The 23,393-nt window shown below is 40.8% G+C and overlaps 1 protein-coding gene across 1 annotated transcript in view; it reads right to left on the reverse strand.

Moving 5' to 3' along the window:
* Positions 1 to 430: 430 nt before the first annotated feature.
* Positions 431 to 23,393, reverse strand: part of brinp1 (BMP/retinoic acid inducible neural specific 1) — a 127,934-nt gene continuing 104,971 nt past the window's right edge. Inside the window, exons 6-8 of the mRNA XM_014128697.3 lie at positions 14,688 to 14,924; positions 12,261 to 12,483; positions 431 to 4,931 (exon numbers count right to left, since the gene is read on the reverse strand). Of these exons, the coding sequence (XP_013984172.1) occupies positions 3,791 to 4,931; positions 12,261 to 12,483; positions 14,688 to 14,924 (1,601 nt within the window). The 3' untranslated portion in view covers positions 431 to 3,790. The remainder of the gene's footprint in view (positions 4,932 to 12,260; positions 12,484 to 14,687; positions 14,925 to 23,393) is intronic.

Below are 23,393 nucleotides of genomic sequence, written 5' to 3' on the forward strand. Positions count from 1 at the left end.
GTAAGCTTCATAATGATAAATAATCTAATGCGATCTTTTTTATCTATTGCCTAGAGCACAAGTTGACTGCATGTGGTTATTAAAAAATAATACATATTTAAATGTATAAAAAAACAATAGTATTGACGGTATTGGGAAATCATACCGATGGTATATTGAAACACCCCAGGATACATATACGGTATACCACTCAACCGTACTGTACAGCATATCTCACTAGAGCATATTTGAGCAATTATCCACCAATCCCATCAAAAATAAAACCTTCAATCAAATGCTAAATTACAGTTACATCACAACAACTAGTCCTTGTTATCAGCACTGCCACAAGGGTTGAATGAGGTACTCTGTAGGTGTTGTCTGTGAGAATCTTAATAGAGAGTTTTTATATATATATATATATACATAAATAAATAAATGCTATTCCACATAAATATAGCCTTTTAATGAGAAATTGATTATTATATGAAACATTCATTTGAAATAAGCTGATATAATGATTTCAACATAACAGCAAAAATTACATAGGCAAGGTATTAGGAGTTGTATATTCAATCAAATGTATCCATGGGTATTTGCGACATTGCAGGGATGTTATGCTGATAAAGCAAATGTGTGCTTGTTTCATGTATGCCGTGGTCAAAACGAACTCATATTTCATATGGTACACACTACCGTTCAAAAGTTTGGGGTCACTTAGAAATGTCCATTTTTTTTAAGAAAAACACATTTTATGTCCATTAAAATAACATAAAATTGATAAGAAATACAGTATAGACATTGTTAATGTTGTAAATGACTATTGTAGCTGGAAAGAGCTGATTTTTAATGGAATATCTACATAGGCGTACAGAGGCCCATTATCAGCAACCATCACTCCTGTGTTCCAATGGCACGTTGTGTTAGCTCATACAAGTTTATAATTTTAAAAGACTAATTGATCATTATAAAACCCTTTTGCAATTATGTTAGCACAGCTGAAAACTGTTTTGCTGATTAAAGAAGCAATAAAACTGGCCTTCTTTAGACTAGTTTAGTATCTGGAGCGTCAGCATTTGCGGGTTCAATTACTGGATCAAAATGGCCAGAAACAAAGAACTTTCTTCTGAAACTCATCAGTCTATTCCTGTTCTGAGAAATTAAGGTTATTCCATGCGAGAAATTGCCAAGAAACTGAAGATCTCGTACAACGCTGTGTACTACTCCCTTTACAGAACAGCACAAACTGGCTGTAACCAGAATAGAAAGAGGAGTGAGGGCCCCGGTGCACAACTGAGAAAGAGGACAAGTACATTAGAGTGTCTAGTTTGAGAAACAGACACCTCATAAGTCCTCAACTGGCAGCTTCATTAAATAGTACCTGCAAAACACCAGTCTCAACATCAACAGTGAAGAGGCGACTCCGAGATGCTGGCCTTTTAGGCAGAGTTCCTCTGTCCAGTGTCTGTGTTCTTTTGCCCATCTTAATCTTTTCTTTTCATTGGTCAGTCTGAGATATGGCTTTTTCTTTGCAGCTCTGCCTAGAAGATATTCCATTGAAAATCAGCCGTTTCCAGCTACAATTGTCATTTACAACATTAACAATGTCTACACTGTATTTCTGATCAATTTGATGTTATTTTAATGGACAAAAAAAAAATGTATTTAAAAAACAAGGACATTTCTAAGTGACCCCAAACTTTTGAACGGTAGTGTACTTTGATTAAAACCATCAGAAATTGCCATCCCTCTCTGATATTCATAATGAAGTAATTAACTTAAGAATGGAGTGTATTTGAAATTTGTGCAATAGCACACCAACGGTATTGTGGGTATTCTCATTAATAATGGCCTCTTTTGTTCTCTTGTAATTATTATGATTTAAGTAGTCTTTGATGTTATAACTATACCAACACTAAGTTGCTATTTACAGGTATAATGTACATAGGAGAGATAGTGTCAGGAAATTGAGACTTCAATCTCTTGATGATGGGTCATTTTACCACATGCACAAACCAGCAGGGCTTTAGCTAGAAAACATGTATCTCAGGCTGAGAGATGAGGGACAGATCTGCATTGATGTGGTCTGATTTGCTGAATTCTTTTGAATGCCTTTATCTTGTGTGGTAATGTGTTTTTACTGTATGCAGTAACTAAACTAAGAGCAATTTCTCTCCTCTAATTATGTTAAAGGGATAGGTAACAGGCACTTAATAATACTACTAATAATAATAATAATAACAATAATAACGTAGGTAGTGTTCCTTGACAGTTCTGAGATAGTATGATGTTTGATACTATGTTTATTTATGTAGCTATATATAGCTATAAACGTATTTCATGTCAGTGCTTTCAATAAAGTATGACTAGAAAGATTAAACAACCTTGTGTCAGAGGGTTCAATCTGATTTGCATGGTCATTCAAAGTTAAGATCCAACGTGGCATAAAAAAAAGTACATAAAGTAGAAAGTAGATTTACAGATTAAAATGAACAGAAGTATTTGAAGCTGTTATATAACTGTTTCCCATATGGGTTCACTCTAGTTAGTAGAAATAGAAACCCAATGGCTTTACAATGTCATCCCATAATCCCACAGAATACACTCTCTCTGTCCACTGTTATCCTCCATTTTAAATGAATTTGGGGGAAACAACAACGACAACATAAAATACATGAATGGGACATTTTTCATGTTTTAGAAAAATGGATCACGGGGCTTTCCATGTCTTATGTGTACCTCAGGGAAATGTATGGCTTTCATGGTGTCTGTTGCAGATGTACGCGAATGATCGATGCTCAAATTTGCTCTTGGTGCCGAAAAGCTTGACACATCAGCAGTCACAAGGTGTACGTTTTGCAAAGCTGTACGAAATAGCATTGATTGTTCATCTTCAGACCACGATATTGCACTCAGGCACCAGAAGAAACCCCCTCATGAGAAATGCCTGTAGAATTTCAAGCACGGGAGGTAGCGCCCAAATATAAGTTTCAGCTTAGACTGGATTCACTCACTCTCAAATGACACATTCAATTAACGAACAGCAATAAGCATCAAGCTAAATAAAGGTATACACATATATAAACAGCTGGTTTCTGTTATTTGACATGAAATGACTATCTGCTGCCCCGGTCGTGTGCCTATGCTTTAAGTACAGCAACAAAGTGCCTTAAACCTTACTTCACAAAGAGAGGGATGCAGACTTGTCATGAGTATTTAATGTTATAAAGAGACTATATAGCTAATGCTTAGAGTATTTGCTTGCTGGGCTATTTACCCATAAAATGTATGAATGCCTTCATACTGTATTAAACTGTCATTTTACATGTTTGTAATATTTTGTTTGTTGATAAAGCATATTAACTGAAATAAAAGGATGATATCTGGTCTGCCCTTATACAACTTTATTATATCTTTAAAAATGTTTTACTCAGTAAATAATGGCAGTTTCAGATATAACCTTTGTTCCCTCAGACTAAAATAAAGGCCTCTTTGTCACCAGGAGATGGATTTAATTGTTTTTCTTCTTTTTTTCTCTTTATGCTCTTTTAGGAAATGACAGACATGCTGGGACAAAATATGGTACAGTCTTTAAAGTGGTTTTCATTAATCTTCTTCTTTATCCAACTAAAAGGCTTCATCACTGCCTTTTTGAGTTTCATTTTAACAATTACAATTACAAAGTTTTAATAATACATCAAAAGGCAGAACAAAAAGGTCCAAAAAGGCAAAAAATAAAAAGGAATATCCCCAAACAGTTATATTTGTAGTGTCTGTTTGCTCTTTTTTTTGTTTGTTTGTTTACTGTATCTCAGCAGAGTTTGGTAGTTAGGTGATCTGATTGTTTCAGTATCTCTGTGTTGTACATGTCCAAGGCGTGGTTGACCCGGATCATCTCGCTGTTGTTCAGCTTGAGCCTGTGCTTCAGCATACAGGAAAACAGGTCCAGCTGGGGTTTCCCGGGTGCCACTGGAGGGGCCAGGCGGTTAATCCGCTCCCTAATGTCCAGCAGCAAGAGCATGACGGAGGAGGAGGAGTAAAACTGGGTCCCCTGGGTGTACGACTGGTTCACCTGCTGCACGGCGCTGCGGAGCAGGTCTGCGTTGAAGCGCAGGCTGTAACCAAACACCTGGATGTCAGAGATCTTGATGTAGATCTGGCGCTTGTTGGGGTCGGACAGGTCCACGGGACCCTGGCCCGTGTCATTGCGTAACCCAGTGGGCACTTTGGCGCGGCTTCGTAGGTAGATGTGCACCGTCTCAAAGAAGGTCTTCCACCGGTTGCCCAGCAGCAGGGTCCAATTGAAGCACTGGGAGTTCCCCAGCCTTGTCTTCTCCCAGCGCGGGTAGCCGTGCTCGCCAAAGGGCATGCTCCAGCCCTCTGAATGGCTGCCGCTGAATGGGTTCACATAAACAAAGAACATGGGGTCGATGCTGCTGTTGCGCATCTGGCAGATCTTCATGGAGAGCCCAATGATCATGTGGAGGTAGTCCATCCGGTTCTTGTTGCTCTTCAGGGTCAGGGACATGCGCTTGCGCCACCGTGGGTCAAAGAAGGTCTCCAGGCGGATCTCGTTGCTTATGAAGGTGGTGTGGATATAGAGGCGCGAGTCCATCTTCTGGAGCAAGTACTTGAGCTCCAGGTCTTGGAAGTCTAGGTCGGTCTCGAAGCTGATGAACTGCTCGCTGCGTTCTGAGTCCACGTTCTGGGGCTCACAGCGGCCTCGGTACAGTTTGTACCCCTTGTTGCAGGAGCCGCACTGAGAGATGTTGGCCAGGCTGCACATGGCACAGCTGTTGTTGCCCCCAATGATACATGGGATGGGTCGCTGGCATAGGGTGATACCCGTGTGGCACACGCACATCCTCTGGCTCTCCAGGAAGGTTCCCCAGAAACCATTCTCATTGCAGTAGAGGAAGGACTGGACCCTGTTCAGCCACTGCATCACAGACCTGGAGAATGGAAAGAAAGAAAGAAAGAAAGTGTCAGAGCCAGAGTGATCGAGGGGGAATAGAACAAATTGGGGAGCGGAGACACAGGGATAAAATGCACCATTAATAAGGACCGTTTAGCAAGCACAAATTCAGTGTTAAACTGAGGATTAACCTCCACTGCCACTGCCACAGCCTGCTACTGTTTGTTACGGTCTAGTCTGTGGAGGGGATAATGTATTCCTCAAAGGCAGAATTCCTTTATTTCCCTCGTGGGATGGCAACATCATTTCCTATGCAAATTGTCTCTTATTCCCCCTCAGGCATCCCTTTCTGTCATCTTGGTAGTACTGAAACTTTCTACTGTGAGATGAGGGTGTTTTTCTGGGAGAGACTGGAGAGGATGAGCTCAAGGTTAGCCTGACATGCTAATGAACTAGCATGGTAACGGTGATGGGTGACCTAGTGCTTGACAGGCCAGAGAGCCCCAAGCCATCCCAAAATGAGCCATGGGTAGGGCTAGAGAAGGGGACAGAGGAGACACTCTTCAGACCCAAACTACTTTTGCTCCTATGGGATATGAAATAAACTCAGCAAAAAAACATCCTCTCACTGTCAACTGCGTTTATTTTCAGCAAACTTAACATGTGTAAATATTTGTATGAACATAACAAGATTCAACAACTGAGACATACACTGAACAAGTTCCACAGACGTGATTAACAGAAATTGAATAATATGTCCCTAAACAAAGGGGCGGTCAAAATCAAAAGTAACAGTCAGTATCTGGTGTGGCCACCAGCTGCATTAAGTACTGCAGTGCATCTCCTCCTCATGGACTGCACCAGATTTGCCAGTTATTGCTGTGAGATGTTACTCCACTCTTCCACCAAGGCACCTGCAAGTTCCCGGACATTTCTGGGGGGAATGGCCCTAGCCTTCACCCTCCGATCCAACAGGTCCCAGACATGCTCAATGGGATTGAGATCCGTGCTCTTTGCTGGCCATGGCAGAACACTAACATTCCTGTCTTGCAGGAAATCATGCACCGAACGAGCAGTATGGCTGGTGGCATTGTTATGCTGAAGGGTCATGTCAGGATGAGCCTGCAGGAAGGGTACCACATGAGGGAGAAGGATGTCTTCCCTGTAACGCACAGTGTTGAGATTGCCTGTAATGACAAGAAGCTCAGTCCGATGAGGCTGTGACACATCGCCCCAGACCATGACGGACCCTCCACCTCCAAATCGATCCAGAGTACAGGCCTCGGTGTAACGCTCATTCCTTCGACGATAAACGCGTATCCGACCATCAACCCCGGTGAGACAAAACCGCGACTCGTCAGTGAAGAGCACTTTTTACCAGTTCTGTCTGGTCCAGCGACGGTTGTCGGTGATGTCTGGTGAGGATCTGCCTTACAACAGGCCTACAAGGCCTCAGTCCAGCCTCTCTAAGCCTATTGCGGATAGTCTGCGTACTGATGGAGGGATTGTGCGTTCCGGGTGTGATGTTTGGATGTACTGATCCTGTGCAGATGTTGTTACACGGGGTCTGCCACTGCGAGAACGATCAGCTATCCGTCCTGTCTCCCTGTAGCGCTGTCTTAGGAATCTCACAGTACGGACATTGCAATTTATTGCCCTGGCCTCATCTGCAGTCCTCATGCCTCCTTGCAGCATGCCTAAGGCATGTTCACGCAGATGAGCAGGGACCCTGGGCATCTTTCTTTTGGTGTTTTTCAGAGTCAGTACAAAGGACTCTTTAGTGTCCTAAGTTTTAACTGTGACCTTAATTGCCTATCGTCTGTAAGTTGTTAGTGTCTTAACGACCGTTTAACAGGTGCATGTTCATTAATTGTTTATGGTTCATTAAACAATCATGGGAAACAGTGTTTAAACCTTTTACAATGACGATATGTGAAACTATTTGGATTTTTACTAATTATCTTTGAAAGACAGGGTCCTGAAAAAGGGACCTTTCTTTTTTTGCTGAGTTTAGGTTGAAGGATATGTAACTGGTACTTTGAGGATTATTTTAAAATTATAATTAGACAGCTTCCCAAAAGTGATTTGATAAAGTTTTACTTTGAGTTAATACTGATCTTGAACAAATTGAGTTGTGAGAAATATATTTTAATCCATTTAACATTGTCTTTATTTAGCAATTCTTACATCAACCTGACTCCATAATTTTTTGAAGACTGGTTAAACTGACATAAAGCGATGTACTTTCAAGGCAATCTTGGATATGTCCTTGGATCAGTCCTACCCTGATAAAAGTTCCTTTATCTTCTTAACTGAAGAGAGGAGTATCAAAAGATAAGAGTAACATTGTGAAATAACAAAGACACGGCTGAATGCATGTCCCAGAACACTGACTCTAAGATGCACTTTGAGAAAGTAATGCTTTTGTTCACGGCCACATATTCACCCCACTATTATCTCTACAGGACATAAAGACAAAGCCAATGGCTATTCTGTTGGAATGAAAAATAGGTTCCAGTGCTCATGTAAGAGCATCTTGAATCTTGAGAAGAACCTTGAATATAATATTTCACAGAACAAGAAAAACGGAGATTGATGAAAGGGTAACAATTTACTTGACACCCAGCGTCATAACATGTTAAGTTATATGTCATAACAGCTGACATAACTTGTCGTAACCTGTTTTAATACGGTCATAACACTGTCATGACACATATATTTAGACCTGTTCTACCATATATTGTGTTATTTTATGGCTGGTTATGACACCTACATAAGAGTGTCAAAACCCATAAAACCTACCACACAAGGCAAAACATTCCATTACACCATAGCCTACGTGTCAACAGTATGTTTATGTTATATAATGTTTTTGGAAATTGACCATATAAAATGATCATTGTAATTGCGCCCACATTGATGTCAGACATGCACCTACCCTAATGCTCTGTTGCTGATGACTGGGATGAATGCAGGAGCAGGACAAGACACCCTCTCTTCGACTGATGACTGATATAAGGGCACGTACGTGACAGGCCTATCTGGCTTGTATGATGATGATGGTCATAATGCTTCATGACAGTGTCGTAAAGTGTATTTTCTACATGATGAAAAAACCATGACTGTAAAGAATTCATTACAACAACAGCAAAGGATTTAGAAAACCAACTTTCAAACGAAAGGAAACTTCTTGGCAGGGAAAAATATTATTTCAATAAATGTGGGTTTTGACACTCTTATGTAGGTGTAATAACCAGCCATAAAATAATGCAATACATGTCACAACAGGTGTAAATATATGGATATTATGACCATATTATGACATGGTTATGTCTATTGGTGTGAAGCAACGTGTTACCGATACAAGCACCATGACTAAACAACGAAAGTTGAATGACAAAATGTATAAACATGTTTTTAATGCAGTCGGTTTGTCTCCAAAAGTTCAAAGAACACAAAAGAGTCCTCTGTCATTGACACAACACACAAGGTATGAGATCTTTAAAATAGTCCTCCGTTTTTTTGTGCACTCAGGTACTTATTGGAAATGTTTGCTGCAAATGACAACACAAAATACATTTGAAAAGTTTTGCGGATGTTTACGCCATAAAGATTAAACCATTCCTATTAGTTTTATCTTTTCATTTACGTACGTGAGGCAGGCATAATCATATTATTCTATATATATTCCCCCTTGAATTTATCTGCAATAACTACAGTTTTATGTGATCTGAAACACTGGAATAAAATATGTTCCATCATATAACTGCTTCCCTCAATATGCAGTTTGAGAGCATCATGCTGGTAGTTTTATTTTTCCTTATTTTTTCCCTCCAAAACAAGTGGCTGGGTTGAGTTTGCCACAGGGAATGAGATGGAAACGAGTGGGAATGAATGCTGTTTGTTTTCACGAATCACAGCACAATCTCTGTGTTTGTAATAGGGCATCAGACAGCTCTGGTGCTCAGCGCAGATGACATACATTATCACAAGACCCCTTCTGTTTGGGGGAACGAGGGAAAAAGAAAAAGAGAGAGAGATATTTGTCGATACTGATGATTGAATGTGTTTTTCTATTAGTGCATTATGTTGGATGACAAAAATAGCCTGTGATTTCATTATTGATAGAAGTTCTTATGTAAGGGAGTTATGTACCAGACATATCTTGACAACCATAACCCTGTCAACGTCTATAGCAATTACTGCTAAATAATATATAGAGTACAGTCAAATCTGTTAACATGCTAAAGTCTGCCCATGAATAATTACTTTGATACATAAACATGGATGCCGATTACTTGGCTGGGAGTTATGCTATTTTATATCCGTCACCATTAATCACTCTCTGTTTGAGAAGAGCTTCTAGCTATAATCCCCAGGCACGTCTGCTATAGCTCTGCACAGGCACATTCCATATGTTTCCCTGCATAGAGAGCTCACATCTGTGATAGGTGAGTGGGTGTAAGACAAGGTGAGGCAGGTGGAGCTAAGCCTATATTTACCTTGCAACACATCGGATGATTTTCTAATGCAAGTTTGTTCAACCCCCAGTTTATCAGCTACAGGCTAAATGACAAATGAGGGCAATTAGAGCTAGCCAACAGTGAGGGACAGTGAGGCCTTTCATACGTAGAGACGGCCACCACACATTGATTACTCATTGATTCACAGTCGTTTTTTTTGATTGAATACCACATGTATCTTAGAGATATGCCGCACGCATGCATTCATGAAATGGCAACCAGGCTTGAATAATAATAATAATAATAAGCACCATACTTTCCTTTCCTTTATTTACCTCAAGCTAAATCCATTGAAAATATGACTTATGCACACAGCTCATGGTTGTATACAGTGGTGGAAAAAGTACTCAATTGTCATACTTGAGTAAAAGTAGAGATAGATTAATAGAAAATGACTCAAGTAAAAGTGAAATTCACCCGGTAAAATACCACTTGAGCAAAAGTCTAAAAGTATTTGGTTTTAAATATATGTAAGTATCAAAAGTAAAAGTTTAAATTGACGGATAGCCAAGGGCACACTCCCAACACTCAGACATAATTTACAAACAAAGCATTTGTGTTTAGTGAGTCCTCCAGATTAGAGTCAGTAGGGGTGACCAGGGATGTTCTCTTGATAAGTATATGAATTGGACCATTTTCCTGTCCTGCTAAGCATTCCAAATGTAATGACTACCTTTGGGTGTCAGGATAAATGTATGGAGTAAAAAGTGCATTATTTTCTTTAGGAATGTAGTGAAGTAAAAGTAAAAGTTGTAAAAAAAGATACGCAAAAAAAACTACTTAAGTAGTACTTTAAAGTATTTTACACCACTGGTTGTATAGTCATCTGGTTATGCATAAAGGCATGCCTCTTTCTTGTCCACATGACCAGGAAAAACATAGAACCCAGAGTTTTTCCCAGTAAAAACACACGGCCATAAAAATCTGCTGGTCCTAGTTATGCAGTACATCCAGTAGCACAGCATGCTTAAAAGAAACCAACGCTGAAGCTCTACTCTGAACTACTTGGAATATTCCACTCATTACACCTGTGAAAACACCATAAATGTTTAAAAGGGTACGGTCCAGCCATGCCTGTAGATTGCCTGTGGATTGTGTAACAGTGATTATCGCTATAGAAGTAAGTGTGTAATTAGACTACGGGGAGCAGCCTGAGGTCAAGCCACCACCATCAAAGTCCACCCTGGGTTTCCCCCTGCAGGTCTGAAGCTAAGCAGCCTTCCACAGTAGGGTCAAACTGTGGAGGAACCCCCTCCAGCCCTGGAGAGACTGGGTTCGTATTGTTCCTGCAGTTGTCAAGGCTCTCTACTGCCAGAATCCAATTGGGACCGAAGGAGGCTTGCTTTCTATAATTATAGGCATGTGTCCCGTCGGTGGGAAGTAGATCAGTAGTAAGGATTTCTGGGTTGTCACAGGCAGTCTTCTCTCTCTCCAACTCGGCCCTTCAGGGCAAAGGCCATGCCACCAGAGAGGCTAGGGCCTCAGCTCAACTCTGAGCAGCAGGACAACAAGGTCTACTGCTACTAGTACTACTGTACTAAATGTAATGGTGGTGGTGTGGATATGTGTGCTTTTTAAATAGAGTAACATTTCACTATATTGCACACAGATATACATGAAATTCAGAAGGAGATATCACTTAAACTCATCCTAACAGCTATGGGAGTACATAGCAAACCTACCAGATAATCTATGCTTAAATATAAACACTAATTGTTAAACCTGTGCCTTGAACTGAGCCCCACAGCAAGGGACTCCACATTCGTCATATCAGCCCTGTGTACTGTATGTCTCCAGAGGAAACATTACAAACACTAGTATGTCAGTATGTTTAGTTTACGCTGCATTGGTGGTATCAAAGAGTAACACTGATGTGGGTACTGGTCTGAAAGGAGGATGCCTATTGGCACAGTACATCTCTCACTGACATAGATGCATGAGCACACACACACACACATACACACAATCAATCACTCACACATAAACACACACACACACACATATAGAAACAAATAAACAAACACAGTTTCTCTTCACAGTGCCGTCAGGCGTCCTTGATGTGTGCTCTGCCGAGCACGGATTGTGCACTGCACCGCTTTGATAACACTTCTGAACAAACCCTTTGCCAAAGCTTGCATCGTAGCGTGGGTGTGTTCCTTCTACCTTAGTGACAGTTGACAGCTGTGCGTTCCTTAACCACATAACTGAATATTTTGAGGATTTTCTCTGTTTATATTTGTATATTGACATTCCACGCAGCTGTAACATTATTTTGTTCATCTGGTATTTAGTGTGTTATTTTTCTCCATGTTGTCTGGTATATTATGGGGTGGAATGACTCCATTTTAGAATGCATTTCAGACTGGATTAGCATTAACACAGTGCCATTTGTGCAGCAAAGCGTGCTATCTGCAGTCACAGTAGGTGATGGCACATTGTGCACTGACCCGGCCAGAGAGCTCCCGCGGTTAGATTCTTTTTCATCCTGCATTGTGAAATACTAGGTAAGACTAGGGTTCATTGGGCGTTTCCATGATTTCATGGACAGAGCTATAAGAGCCAGAAAATTCAAAGTAAAAATGCATTATGTACTGTATCATAAAGTTTTCGCATACAGTACTTCAACAGGCATTACTAAAACGAAATACAGAAAATCCCCTACCTAACAGAGTTCTCTCACAGATTCATTTTGTCACCTTGGTTGCAGTTTATCCACCTTTCTAAGTTACCTTTCGTGATACCGTGGTCCACAGCATTGGCACCAAAATTCTGCATCAAAACAACACGTTACATTACAATGCAGCAGGGTTACATAATGCATTTTTACTGCTTCTTAGACCCACCTCTCCCTAGGCATCTGGTGGTTGGGGTTGTGGTGGCAGCGGATGCTGAGGCCAAAGAGCTTGCGGGCGGTGCGCTGGATCTTGAGCCTCTGGGTCTCCAGGGAGCTCTGGAGCAGGCGGTAGCGGGCCTGCAGGTCCCAGTCACTGCCCCACAGGAGGTGGACACTGCTGACCGGCAGGAAGTGGGTGGAGGGCAGCCTCTTCAGGAACGACTTAAACTCATCTGGAGGAGGGAGAGAAATGGAGGGTGATTAAGAGATCTTGCGGGACACAGACAAGGACTATCTGTTGTCAGAGCAACCTTGGATCAGCCTCCTTCCTGTGCTTTCTGTTCTCAGGTGTTGTTTTCCTGAACAACAAAGCTCGCGTGCATCATGATGCATTACATGCCTTGAATCAAGCTCTCAAAATACCACTGGCATTTATGATAATAGCACATCTGATCAAACAAAATACTCTTGTTAAAGGTAGACTGGTTGAATCAACATTGTTTCACATCATTCCAAGACAAAAAATATATGTGATGACGTTGAATCAATGTAGAATTCCGTCTCTTTTTCACCCAAATTTTAACCTAAATCCAATGACATGGTGACATTTTTTCTTGATTTCACGTTGAATTCACGTTAATTGACAACTCAACCAAATCAAAACTAAACATTGAACTGATGTCTGTGCCCAGTGGGTGGCGCTTCAACGCTCTTAGTTGTTGCAGAAATGTACTTTCTGCATCTGAGTCAAATCGCTGAGTCTACCTTTAAATAGGAATACACCGTTTTATTATTTTAAAAATGGCTATCTGATACTGTAGGCACTTCATCTTAGAAATCTCTTCGGCAGCCAATGACCTTGAATGACTCAATCTCAGTTTGTGTCCTCTATAATGTATAAATATATATGTATGCCTGTCAGGTTTTATTTGTCTCCTTTTATTACTTGTTAATAATATATAAGTATGAGCCCCGTCAGGTGGATACTGAGCGACTCCCTTTGGGAGTATCCCGAACCATCCTCTGTACTTTACTATTCTGACTTGATCAGTAGGGGATGAGACAGGGGATGTGACTGAGTATGTGTGTGAATATGTGTGTGGCCAGACATAACCACCCCGCTATATGGGTCATTCGCTAGGCATGTGGAATATGGTGGCTTGTTGATGGGGTTTCACCAACTGAAACGATGCAGATTGCGTTTTAATTGTAACGGTTTTATAATGATGCCATCCATTTTGAAGAATTGCTTGCTGCTCGAGACACATGTTCAACACACAAAGGCTCACACACATACACACATGTGCGCATGTACACACACGAGCGCACGTACACACACACACACAAATGTACACACACACACACAAATGTACACACACGTGTACACAAACACTAACACACACACCAAATAGTCACAAATCAATACCATTAACACACACAGATGAACACACGCACACACACACATCTTACAAGGTCGCATGTTCTATTTTGCAAACTGTTTAATACAGTGGGTTCATCTCACATTAATGCCGCATCAAAAATCTACAGAAGTTATTGTTTCACCCTTGGGTTCATGCATGGGCCTGTACTGATTGCATGGTGGGTGGCTTCCCTATGTGACTGAGTGACAATTGCTCCTCACACACATTTAGCCTGTGGCATGCTTAGTGAAACCTGGCTGAGGGGGGTAGAGAGAATTGACTGTTACAATTAACTGCTAGTGCCTTCTTCTAAAACAGAAGGCGTTAAAATGGGCTGCTGAATTATTCATACCACACTTTATTGCAGATTGGCTCCAAGAAGTTAACATGCACGCTTTATGTGGTGTATTCTATGGAAGGTGACTCACGTAAAATGACGACACCTGAATAAAAACCAGCTGAATTTAGAGCTGACTGTCTGTGGATTTACCATTATATCACTGTTTGCTGTGGATATTGGATGCTGTAAAGACCTGCATCTGGTGTTCTGTTTGAGGACAGATCAGTGGAAGTAGCCCTGGCTTCAGACCGGTCATTAGTGCCTAGCTGAGGTCCATATGCAAATGGTTCTATAGTCATAATTGGCCTCTACGCAAATCAAAGAGGGAAGACAAGAGAGGAGCTAAGTCATGGGATATCCTTATCATTTGTTATCCTCTTTCTTGCTATATTAGTTAATTTAACCTGAATCTAAGGCAAATATCTTAGTTTATTCCTTACTTTAGGAATATAGTTGATGGAAGGGTCTAAAATAACAATAAATTGCTGTAAAATAACAATAAATTACTAAATACAATATTCAACAGTAATAACAATAAATTACTAAATACAATACTCAACAGTAAGAGATCACTTACCACAACCATAGTGTTTGTGGACGAAGACACATGGCTGAACAAAACTATAGTAGACTGTACAGTAAACTAGAATTTGCTATCATATCCTTCCCTGCTTACCTGAGTTCTCAAAGTCCTTGTAAGAGGTGGCCCAGGACTCCGCATGCCCAAGCAGGGTGTTCTCCATGATCTGGATGTCGGTGATAGGACAGTTGCATTGTGGGTACTCGTCAGCGCACATGCAGATACACTGGCTGTTCCGGCAGACGTACTCCCCCTCCCCATTACACATGATGTAGCTCAGAGCCGACTGAACAAACTTCTCCTGGAGGTACTCTGGAAAGATGACCTGGAGACCTGGAACACAAAGGGAAATCATTTCTATGACACTGTTTTGAAAGGGGAGGTTGGTATAAAATTGTATTTGAACTGAATGTTTGACCAGCAGACACGTGTCAGTGAAGATATTTTTTGAAGATACAGTACCAGTCAAAAGTTTGGACACACCTACTCATTCAATTGTTTTTCTTTATTTTTACAATTTTCTACATTGTAAAATAATAGTGACGACATCAAAACTATGAAATAACACATATGGAATCATGTAGAAGCCAAAAAAGTGTTAACCAAAATATGTTATATTTGAGATTCTTCAAAGTAGCCACCCTTTGTCTTGATGACAGCTTTGCACACTCTTGGTATTCTCTCAAACAGCTTCATGAGGTAGTCACCTGGAATGCATTAAAATTAACAGGTGTCCCTTGATAAAAGTTAATTTATTTTTTATTTAACCTTTATTTAACCAGGAAAAGCCCATTGAGACCCAGAGTCTCTTTTTCAAGGGAGACCTGGCCAAGAAGGCAGCAACAATCAATACATTACAGAATTAAAACATACAAAAATACAACATGATCCAGCCTAAAAAAAGCATTTACACTCCTCTGTAACAGAGTCTACCATCAATATTTTAAATTCATTCAGTGGCACTAACATATCTAGATGAAGCATGGATTGTAGATTATGCCATGCGTCTGGTGCACAAGAAGAGAAGGCAGTCTTGCCTAATACTGTGAATGTCCTGGGGACTTTAAGTAGCAGCCACCTAGCAGACAGGGTATGGTAACTGCTGGTGGTGAAGGAGACCAGACTACAGAGGTAAAGAGGGAGTTTACCCAAAAGGGCTTTGTAGATGAACACATACAAATGTATCTTTCTGCGCATATAAAGTGAGGCCCAACCTACCATTTGGTACAATGTGCAATGGTGGGTGAGTGGCTTGGCATTTGTAATAAAGCGCAAGGATGCATGATAAACAGAGTCCAGTCTCTGTAAGATGGAGGAGGCTGCATGCATATACAACAAGTCACCATAATCAATTACAGAGAGAAAAGTGGCCTGAACAAGCTTCTTTCTAGCCATAGGACAATCAGTTGTGTTGTGACAAGGTAGGGGTGGTATACAGAAGATAGCCCTATTGTAACGCTCGTTGTTAGAAGGAGAAGTGGACCAAGGCGCAGCGTGGTAAATGTTCATGATACTTTATTTCACAACACACTCAAACAAAATAACAAATGGTGAAAAAACGAAAGCGCACAGTTATGTCAGGCTCAGATGCTAAACAGAAAACAACCTCCCACAAACACGGGTGGAAAACAGGCTGCCTAAGTATGATTCCCAATCAGAGACAACGATAGACAGCTGCCTCTGATTGGGAACCACACTCGGCCCAAAACCAAAGAAACAGAAAACATAGACTTCACACCCGAGTCACACCCTGACCTAACCAAACATAGAGAATAATAAGGATCTCTACGGTCAGGGCGTGACACCTATTTGGTAAAATACCAAGACCATATTATGGCAAGAACAGCTCAAATAAGCAAAGAGAAATGACAGCCCATCATTACTTTAAAACATGAAGGTCAGTTAATCTGGAACATTTCAAGAACTTTTCAAGTGCAGTCGCAAAAACCATAAAGCACTATGATACAACTGGCTCTCATGAGTACCGCCACGGGAAAGGAAGACCCAGAGTTCAAGTAACAGACACATCTCAACACCAACTGTTTAGAGGAGACTGCGTGAATCAGGCCTTCATGGTTGAATTGCTGCAAAGAAACCACTACTAAAGGACATCAATAAGAAGAAGAGACTTGCCTGGGCCAAGAAACACGAGCAATGGACATTAGACCGGTGGAAATCTGTCTTTTGGTCTGATGAGTCCAAATTTGAGATTTTTGGTTCCAACCGCTGTGTCTTTGTGAGACGCAAAGTAGGTGAACGGATGATCACCATGAAGCATGGAGGTGTTATGGCGCTTTGCTGGTGACACTGTCAGTGATTTATTTTGAATTCAAGGCACACTTAACCAGCATGGCTACCACAGTATTATGTAGTGATACGCCATCCAATCTGGTTTGCACTTAGTGGGATTATCATTTGTTTTTCAACAGGACAATGTCCCAAAACACACCTCCAGGCTGTGTATGGGCTATTTGACCAAGAGTGATGGACCGCTGCATCAGATGACCTGGCCTCCACAATCACCTGACCTCAACCCAATCGAGATGGTTTGGGATGAGTTGGACCGTAGAGTGAAGGAAAAGCAGCCAACAAGTGCTCAACATATGTGGGAACTCCTTCAAGATTGTTGGAAAAGCATTACTCATGAGCTGGTTGAGAGAATGTCAAGAGTGTGCAAAGCTGACATCAAGACAAAGCGTGGCTACTTTGAAGAATCTCAAATATAAAATATATTTAGATTCAATAGGTGTTGTTTTATAGCTTTGATGTATTCACTATTATTCTACAATGTAGTAAAAAAAAAAAAAACCTTGAATGAGTAGGTGTGTCCAAACTTTTGACTGGTACTGTACATGTTTGGAAAATAAGGATTGTTTCAGTGACATGAAAAATGACATCACACAAAAAATAACCTGCCTGTAATTATAACAGTAAGCAGACAAGAGTGGCACTACATCACCTCATAGGAGATGGATGACGTACATTATAATACTATTTTGCATGTCTATACCTTCAAACCAATACAGTATACCTCAAATTATAACAATAAAAAAAGCCCCTGATGGGGTTTGCAGGTTGCACTTTTGTCATGACAGATTTTGTACATGAACATCTATTGATGAGTTTTGAACAGGGTTTATAGAGTTGGTTTAAAAGTTTGCCCATGTTTGACTTTGAGCTGTCTTTCTCCGGAGGTCAACTCATGATGTGACAAAATGGAACAGTGATTGATGGCTGCTGTCTTGTTGTGTCTTGTTTTATTTAACACAGCAGTAATTTATGCCCTGTGTATGTGTGTGTGTGTGTGTGTGTGTGTGTGTGTGTGTGTGTGTGTGTGTGTGTGTGTGTGTGTGTGTGCGTGCGTTGGTGTGAATGCATACGGTTCGGCAACATGCTGCTAATAGATAATTGCCTCTTATGTTAGCAGTGACGTAGCGTTAGTAACCTGGAAGTTGGTTGGCCTGAAAGCACTTCTTCACACTTAAAACTGACAAGGTATTTATACTTTTCAGTTTCCAGCACGTCCATATCTCACCCAAGGGATCTAATAGAAGAGAAGCTCTGACAGCTAAGTCAAAACCCTTTCTCTTCATTGCTGGAAATAAATCCTTGGCAATACAAGCCATTGGATTGGAAAAAATGAAATAGATTTTGCTTCCTCATATGAAACCGCATCTTGGCAAGGCAATTTAATCTTAATAGCTTTGATGTTAGTGCAAACAGTGCCTCTGCAAATATGCAACTGAGACCATAACATAATGTGTTACTGTGTTGTTGAGTGATTGTACTAATTATGTTCTCATACTTGCTTTTTACCCAAACGTGAAAACCCGGCTTCAAAATCCCAAAATGAAATGCAAATAGATTTTGTGCAGTGCAGCCATCTACTTTTACACATTTTTGTATCTTACGATATCTTGCCAGCAAATAAACAGCAGGAGAATCAATATGATTATGCCGTTCATTAAATCCACAAGAAAAGCTAAACTGAAAACTGGTGGGTGGCTTCAAAGTAAATGAAGGTCTTAAGATCCAAAGTGATATGAGCCTAATACATGAAGCTAAATCCCAACATGTACTTATCAAAGTTCATCTTTTGCAACCAAAGATTGTGAAGAATTAAACCTAGCTGTGGGTGGGTTTCCTTATAATACTAACTAATCCTTTTCCTTTCATGTTACCTGACTAATAACTGAAACCATGTGCATCTCTAAGTTAGGTTACTACAGTTCAATTACTACCTCTGTGCAACCTAGCTCTATGAGAGTAGTGCAGAGGCATGAAAGAAAGATAGACAGTGTACATGCACACTGTTGAACACGCCCATAGTTTTACTGAGGGCAATGTTTCCACCCGAAGTCTGTCAGTAGTAGTACATATTGTAGGCATACACAGATTTCTAGCGGTTAAGAGCATTGGGCCAGTAACCCAAAGGTCCTTGGTTTGAATCCCCGAGCCGGCAAGGTGGAAAAATGTGCCGTTCTGCCATTGAGCAAGACAGTTAACCCTCAACAACAACTGCTCCCCAGGCGCCGATGACATGAATGTCGTTTAAGGCAGCCTCCCGCATCTCTCTGATTCAGAGGGGTTGGAGTAAATATGGAAGACACATTTTAGTTGCATGCATTCAGTTGTGCAACTGACAACAGTAGGTATCCACCTTTCCCTTTCCCCTCTGCTCTATGTCTCAGTATGCTCACCACATTTACTTCCACTGTGTAACCTTGCTTTGTATTCCCTCTGTGACAGAATACTCCATTCACTATTCTGTCTGTCCACCTCATCAGTCCCAGTGCCCATCAGGGGTAGATGAGAAAGGGAGAGAGGGAGGGAGGGAGGGATGAATGGATCATATCTAACCACAAAGAGTTGGATTGCGAAGGGCTTTTTCTCCATCAGGCCTGTCTGCGGCCCCCGGAGCCAATATTCATTTAGCTTGATGTATTCCTGGGCCTGAAACTTTAATGTGATTTGTGGGGGAATCCAGATGGCAAGTTCACGGATCGACGCCACTCGCTGACAGAGGCAGTGCCAGCGGCCGAGTGCACAATAACAGTGGGTGCCTCAGCCCCCTTATACACCCTGCAAGCACCAGGGCCTCTTATTCTGGTGTAGATATTACAGCATTACTGGCCAGACTGCAGGACTCACACAGACACTGACCGTGTCCGAATACCCATACTAACGTACTAAATAGTTTGCGAAGAAAGAATGTTTTATAGTATGTGACATTTAGAAAATAGTACTTTGAAAGTGTCATCTAACTCCCGGCATTCATTCATTTTGGTACAGTGTGTCAATGTATCTGTTTATCAGCTTTTGTCAAACACTTGAGTGTGAAAAGTTGAGTAAATTATACTAGATCAAACTCCAAAATGAGTATGCAGTTGAAGTATGTAGTGTGCTAGTACGGGTATTTGGACACGGCCATTGTCACTGCTCAGCACAATCACATTACTCTCTGGCCGTGTCAGAATACGCATACTTGCGTTCCAAATAGTAGGCTTTCTGGGTATACACTGAGTATACCAAACATTAGGAACACCACAATTTTCTCCTCCCCTTCATCTACGTACACTGATAGAAGTGGATTTAAAATCAATAAGCGATCATAGCTTTCACCTGGATTCACCCGGTCAGTTTATGTCATGGAAAGAGCAGGTTTCCTTAATGTTTTGTATACTCAGTGTATATACTGTATATATCAGTGGCGGTCGGTGCCGTTTAAGATTAGGGAGGACCATTTTTTTTTAATGAGCAAGGCCATATTTTTATTAAAGAATATTGGATCTGTTATCCATATTCCCATTCACCCAGGTCAATGTAACATTGATAGGTCTAGGCTACTACATGATACAAAAATTTGCCCTATACCCATCATGAGGTTGCTACAACCTAGCCTACAAATGAAAGTTTATAACGTAGGTGCACAGATCGAGAGACAAATTGGAGTAATCAAGGTGACAGACAGTGACACATTCAGTACCGCCTTGCACACTCTTGCCAGCATCTAGCTGATCTAGGGTGTATATATTAGTCCAAAACAGTTGCAAAATGTTAAATTGTGTAACTAAAGCAAGAGTTTTTATTGGACAAATTCAGATAGGTCCATCCCGTTTCGTTCCGTTTGCTTCCATTTAAGAAATATTTTGCAACAGAACTGGTGAAATGATTACACACACCCCTGATCACCCGCACACAGAGTTCACATTCCTAGTAGCCATACAGACAGCATCATCACATCGTCACGCTCTCCTCCTCTCACATTTTGCCTTCGCTTGTGGACTTCAGTGACCAGGCCAAAAAAACTCTCCAAGCAAAACATTCATAACATAACCACTACACACAGCCTACACTGTTGTCACCCTATTAGCTAACGTCATAGTCAACATAGCTACTAGAACTCACGCATTAGTAAACTCACAATCCAATCCATGTGTACAATCAAACAGTAGTACACAGCGAGCAGTTTAGCAGTAACCTGGCAGGCCCCGGTGGCAATACACTTATAAAACTGAAAGCTTACCTTGAATTGGAAGTGTTGGATAGCCTTAGCCTGCTAGCTAACATAAATATAATTAATCTCTGTTTGAGTCAGGTTGTTGAGTAGGCTAAATTAGCTACATTAGCAAGCATAAGTGAAACTGAATAAAATATACAATGAAATATCTCCTCTCTCGCTCTGCTGCTTCACCTTCATTTTTGAATAAATTAATTTATTCAACACCAGTCAACTATTGTATTTCTCTCTCTTTGAGTCAACCACTCAGCACATTTTATGCACTGCAGTGCTAGCTAGCTGTAGCTTATGCTTTCAACACAGGGATGTAACCCAAACAAAAGAGAGAAGTAAAACCTCTAATAAATATACGGGACGAGACCCGTAATACACTACTCGGGGCGAGACCCGTAATAACAAATGCACAACAATACACAGGACGAGACCCGTAATAACAAGTGCACAATACACGCAGCACGAAAGCTGAAATAACAAAGCACAGGTACTCACAAGACCAACGGACATGGGAACAATGGGGTGGCAGGTAACCTATTGGTTAGAGCATTGGGCCAATAACCGAAAGGTTGCTGGATCGAATCCTCAAGCTGACAAGGTAAAAATCTGTCATTCTGTTCCCTGGTAGGCCGTCATGGTAAATAAGAATTTGTTCCTAACTGACTTGCCTAGTTAAATAAAAATAACTGACAAGACAATTGTTAACAGCGGTCACATATATACAATTACTAATGAGAGGAATTGGAATCAGGTGTGCGTAATGAGACAGTTCAGTGACGCCTAGAGGCCGGTGATGTAGACCTCTGGAACTGGTGCACAGAAGGGCAGCAGTACCGGGGGAATCTGTGACAGTAAGTCTATGGAAGGGGGTGAAAACCATGAGCCTCCTAGGTTTTGTATTGAAGTCAATGTACCCAGAGGAGGACGGAAACTAACAGTGGTGCTACCTTGCAGAGTGCTGTTGAGGCTACTGTAGCCCTTCATTGCAAAACAGTATGTTCTAACTAATTATTTGGTGACATCAATATATTTAGTATAGTTTAAAAAGGATCACTTTTTTAATGTTTCACTACTCGTATGGTCCTCCCCTCCACTGGTATTTATGAAAAAATCAAAAGTTGTAGAATACATGACATTTTGAAAATGTAGTATGTAGAACACGCTCCACAAAAATGTACGAATAATGGGGAACAAGCATGATTGCACATTCGATGACGCCTTCTCAGTATGGATGATGCCTTCCCTGTAAATCAAAACAAGACGTTGAACTGACATCTGGGCTCAGTGTGTACTTTCTCTCTGTCTCTGAGACTCCTCTCTAGCACACTGCTCTCTCTCAGTCCCATACCCCTTTCTCTCTCTCAATTCAATTACATTGTCAAAGTACACATATAGCAACAATGGTGGAACCAACAGCAATAAGGCATCAATAATAATAGTTATAGTAGTAGTGGAAATGGTATTACCATTAACAGCAACTACAACGATATTAATGATAATAATACATTAAAGCAATAGTAGTAGGCCAGTCTCAACATGACTGAAAAGCCACATAGTATGGTAAGAAAGCCAGAACAAAACGACAAATAATATTGAAATTACATTGCAATGTACACTGGCCGTCCCTCAGGTTGTGGCAGGAGACCACATTATTTGCAATTTTTGGCTTTTCACCTAATAAAAATTAGTTTTTTTCTTAATATTTTATAGTTCCAAATTATTTGTACGGAATTACCATTTTGGGAAAGAAAGATTCTCTTAGGTCTAAGTATTTTTCACAATATAATAGGAAATGCAGCTCTGTTTCTACCTCTTCCCGGGGCTGTGCTCACTGAGTCTGTACCTAGTCAGTGTTCATCAGTTTTCTACCAGTCACAGTGGTCAGATAGTCTGCCACCGTGTACTGTCTGTTTAGAGCCAAATAGCATTGAAGTTGAAGTAGATTTTTTGTGGTGTCTTTCCGATAAGTGATAATTTTTTTTTGTTGCTTTGTCATAATTTGGCTGGGCCAGATTCTCTGACTGCTGTCCTGAGAGGTTGGTTTTGGTTAATTAACTGAGCCTCAGAACCAGCTGGTTGAGGGGACTCTTCTCTTTTTAATCTCTTGACATTGTAGGGCTATGTGACGAAATGTTTCGGGGTCGCTTGTTTTTAGATGGTTGTAAGATTTGATGGCTCTTGTTTCAATTCGAATAAAAAAAGGGTATTGGCCCAATTCTGCTCTATTCTGCTCAGGATGTAGTGTTCATCAAGGAAATGTAGTGGTCTGCTATTTATGATACTGCAGA

The sequence above is a fragment of the Salmo salar genome, chromosome 11 (assembly GCF_965601325.2).
Source record: "Salmo salar chromosome 11, fSalSal1, whole genome shotgun sequence".
NCBI lineage: Eukaryota > Metazoa > Chordata > Actinopteri > Salmoniformes > Salmonidae > Salmo > Salmo salar.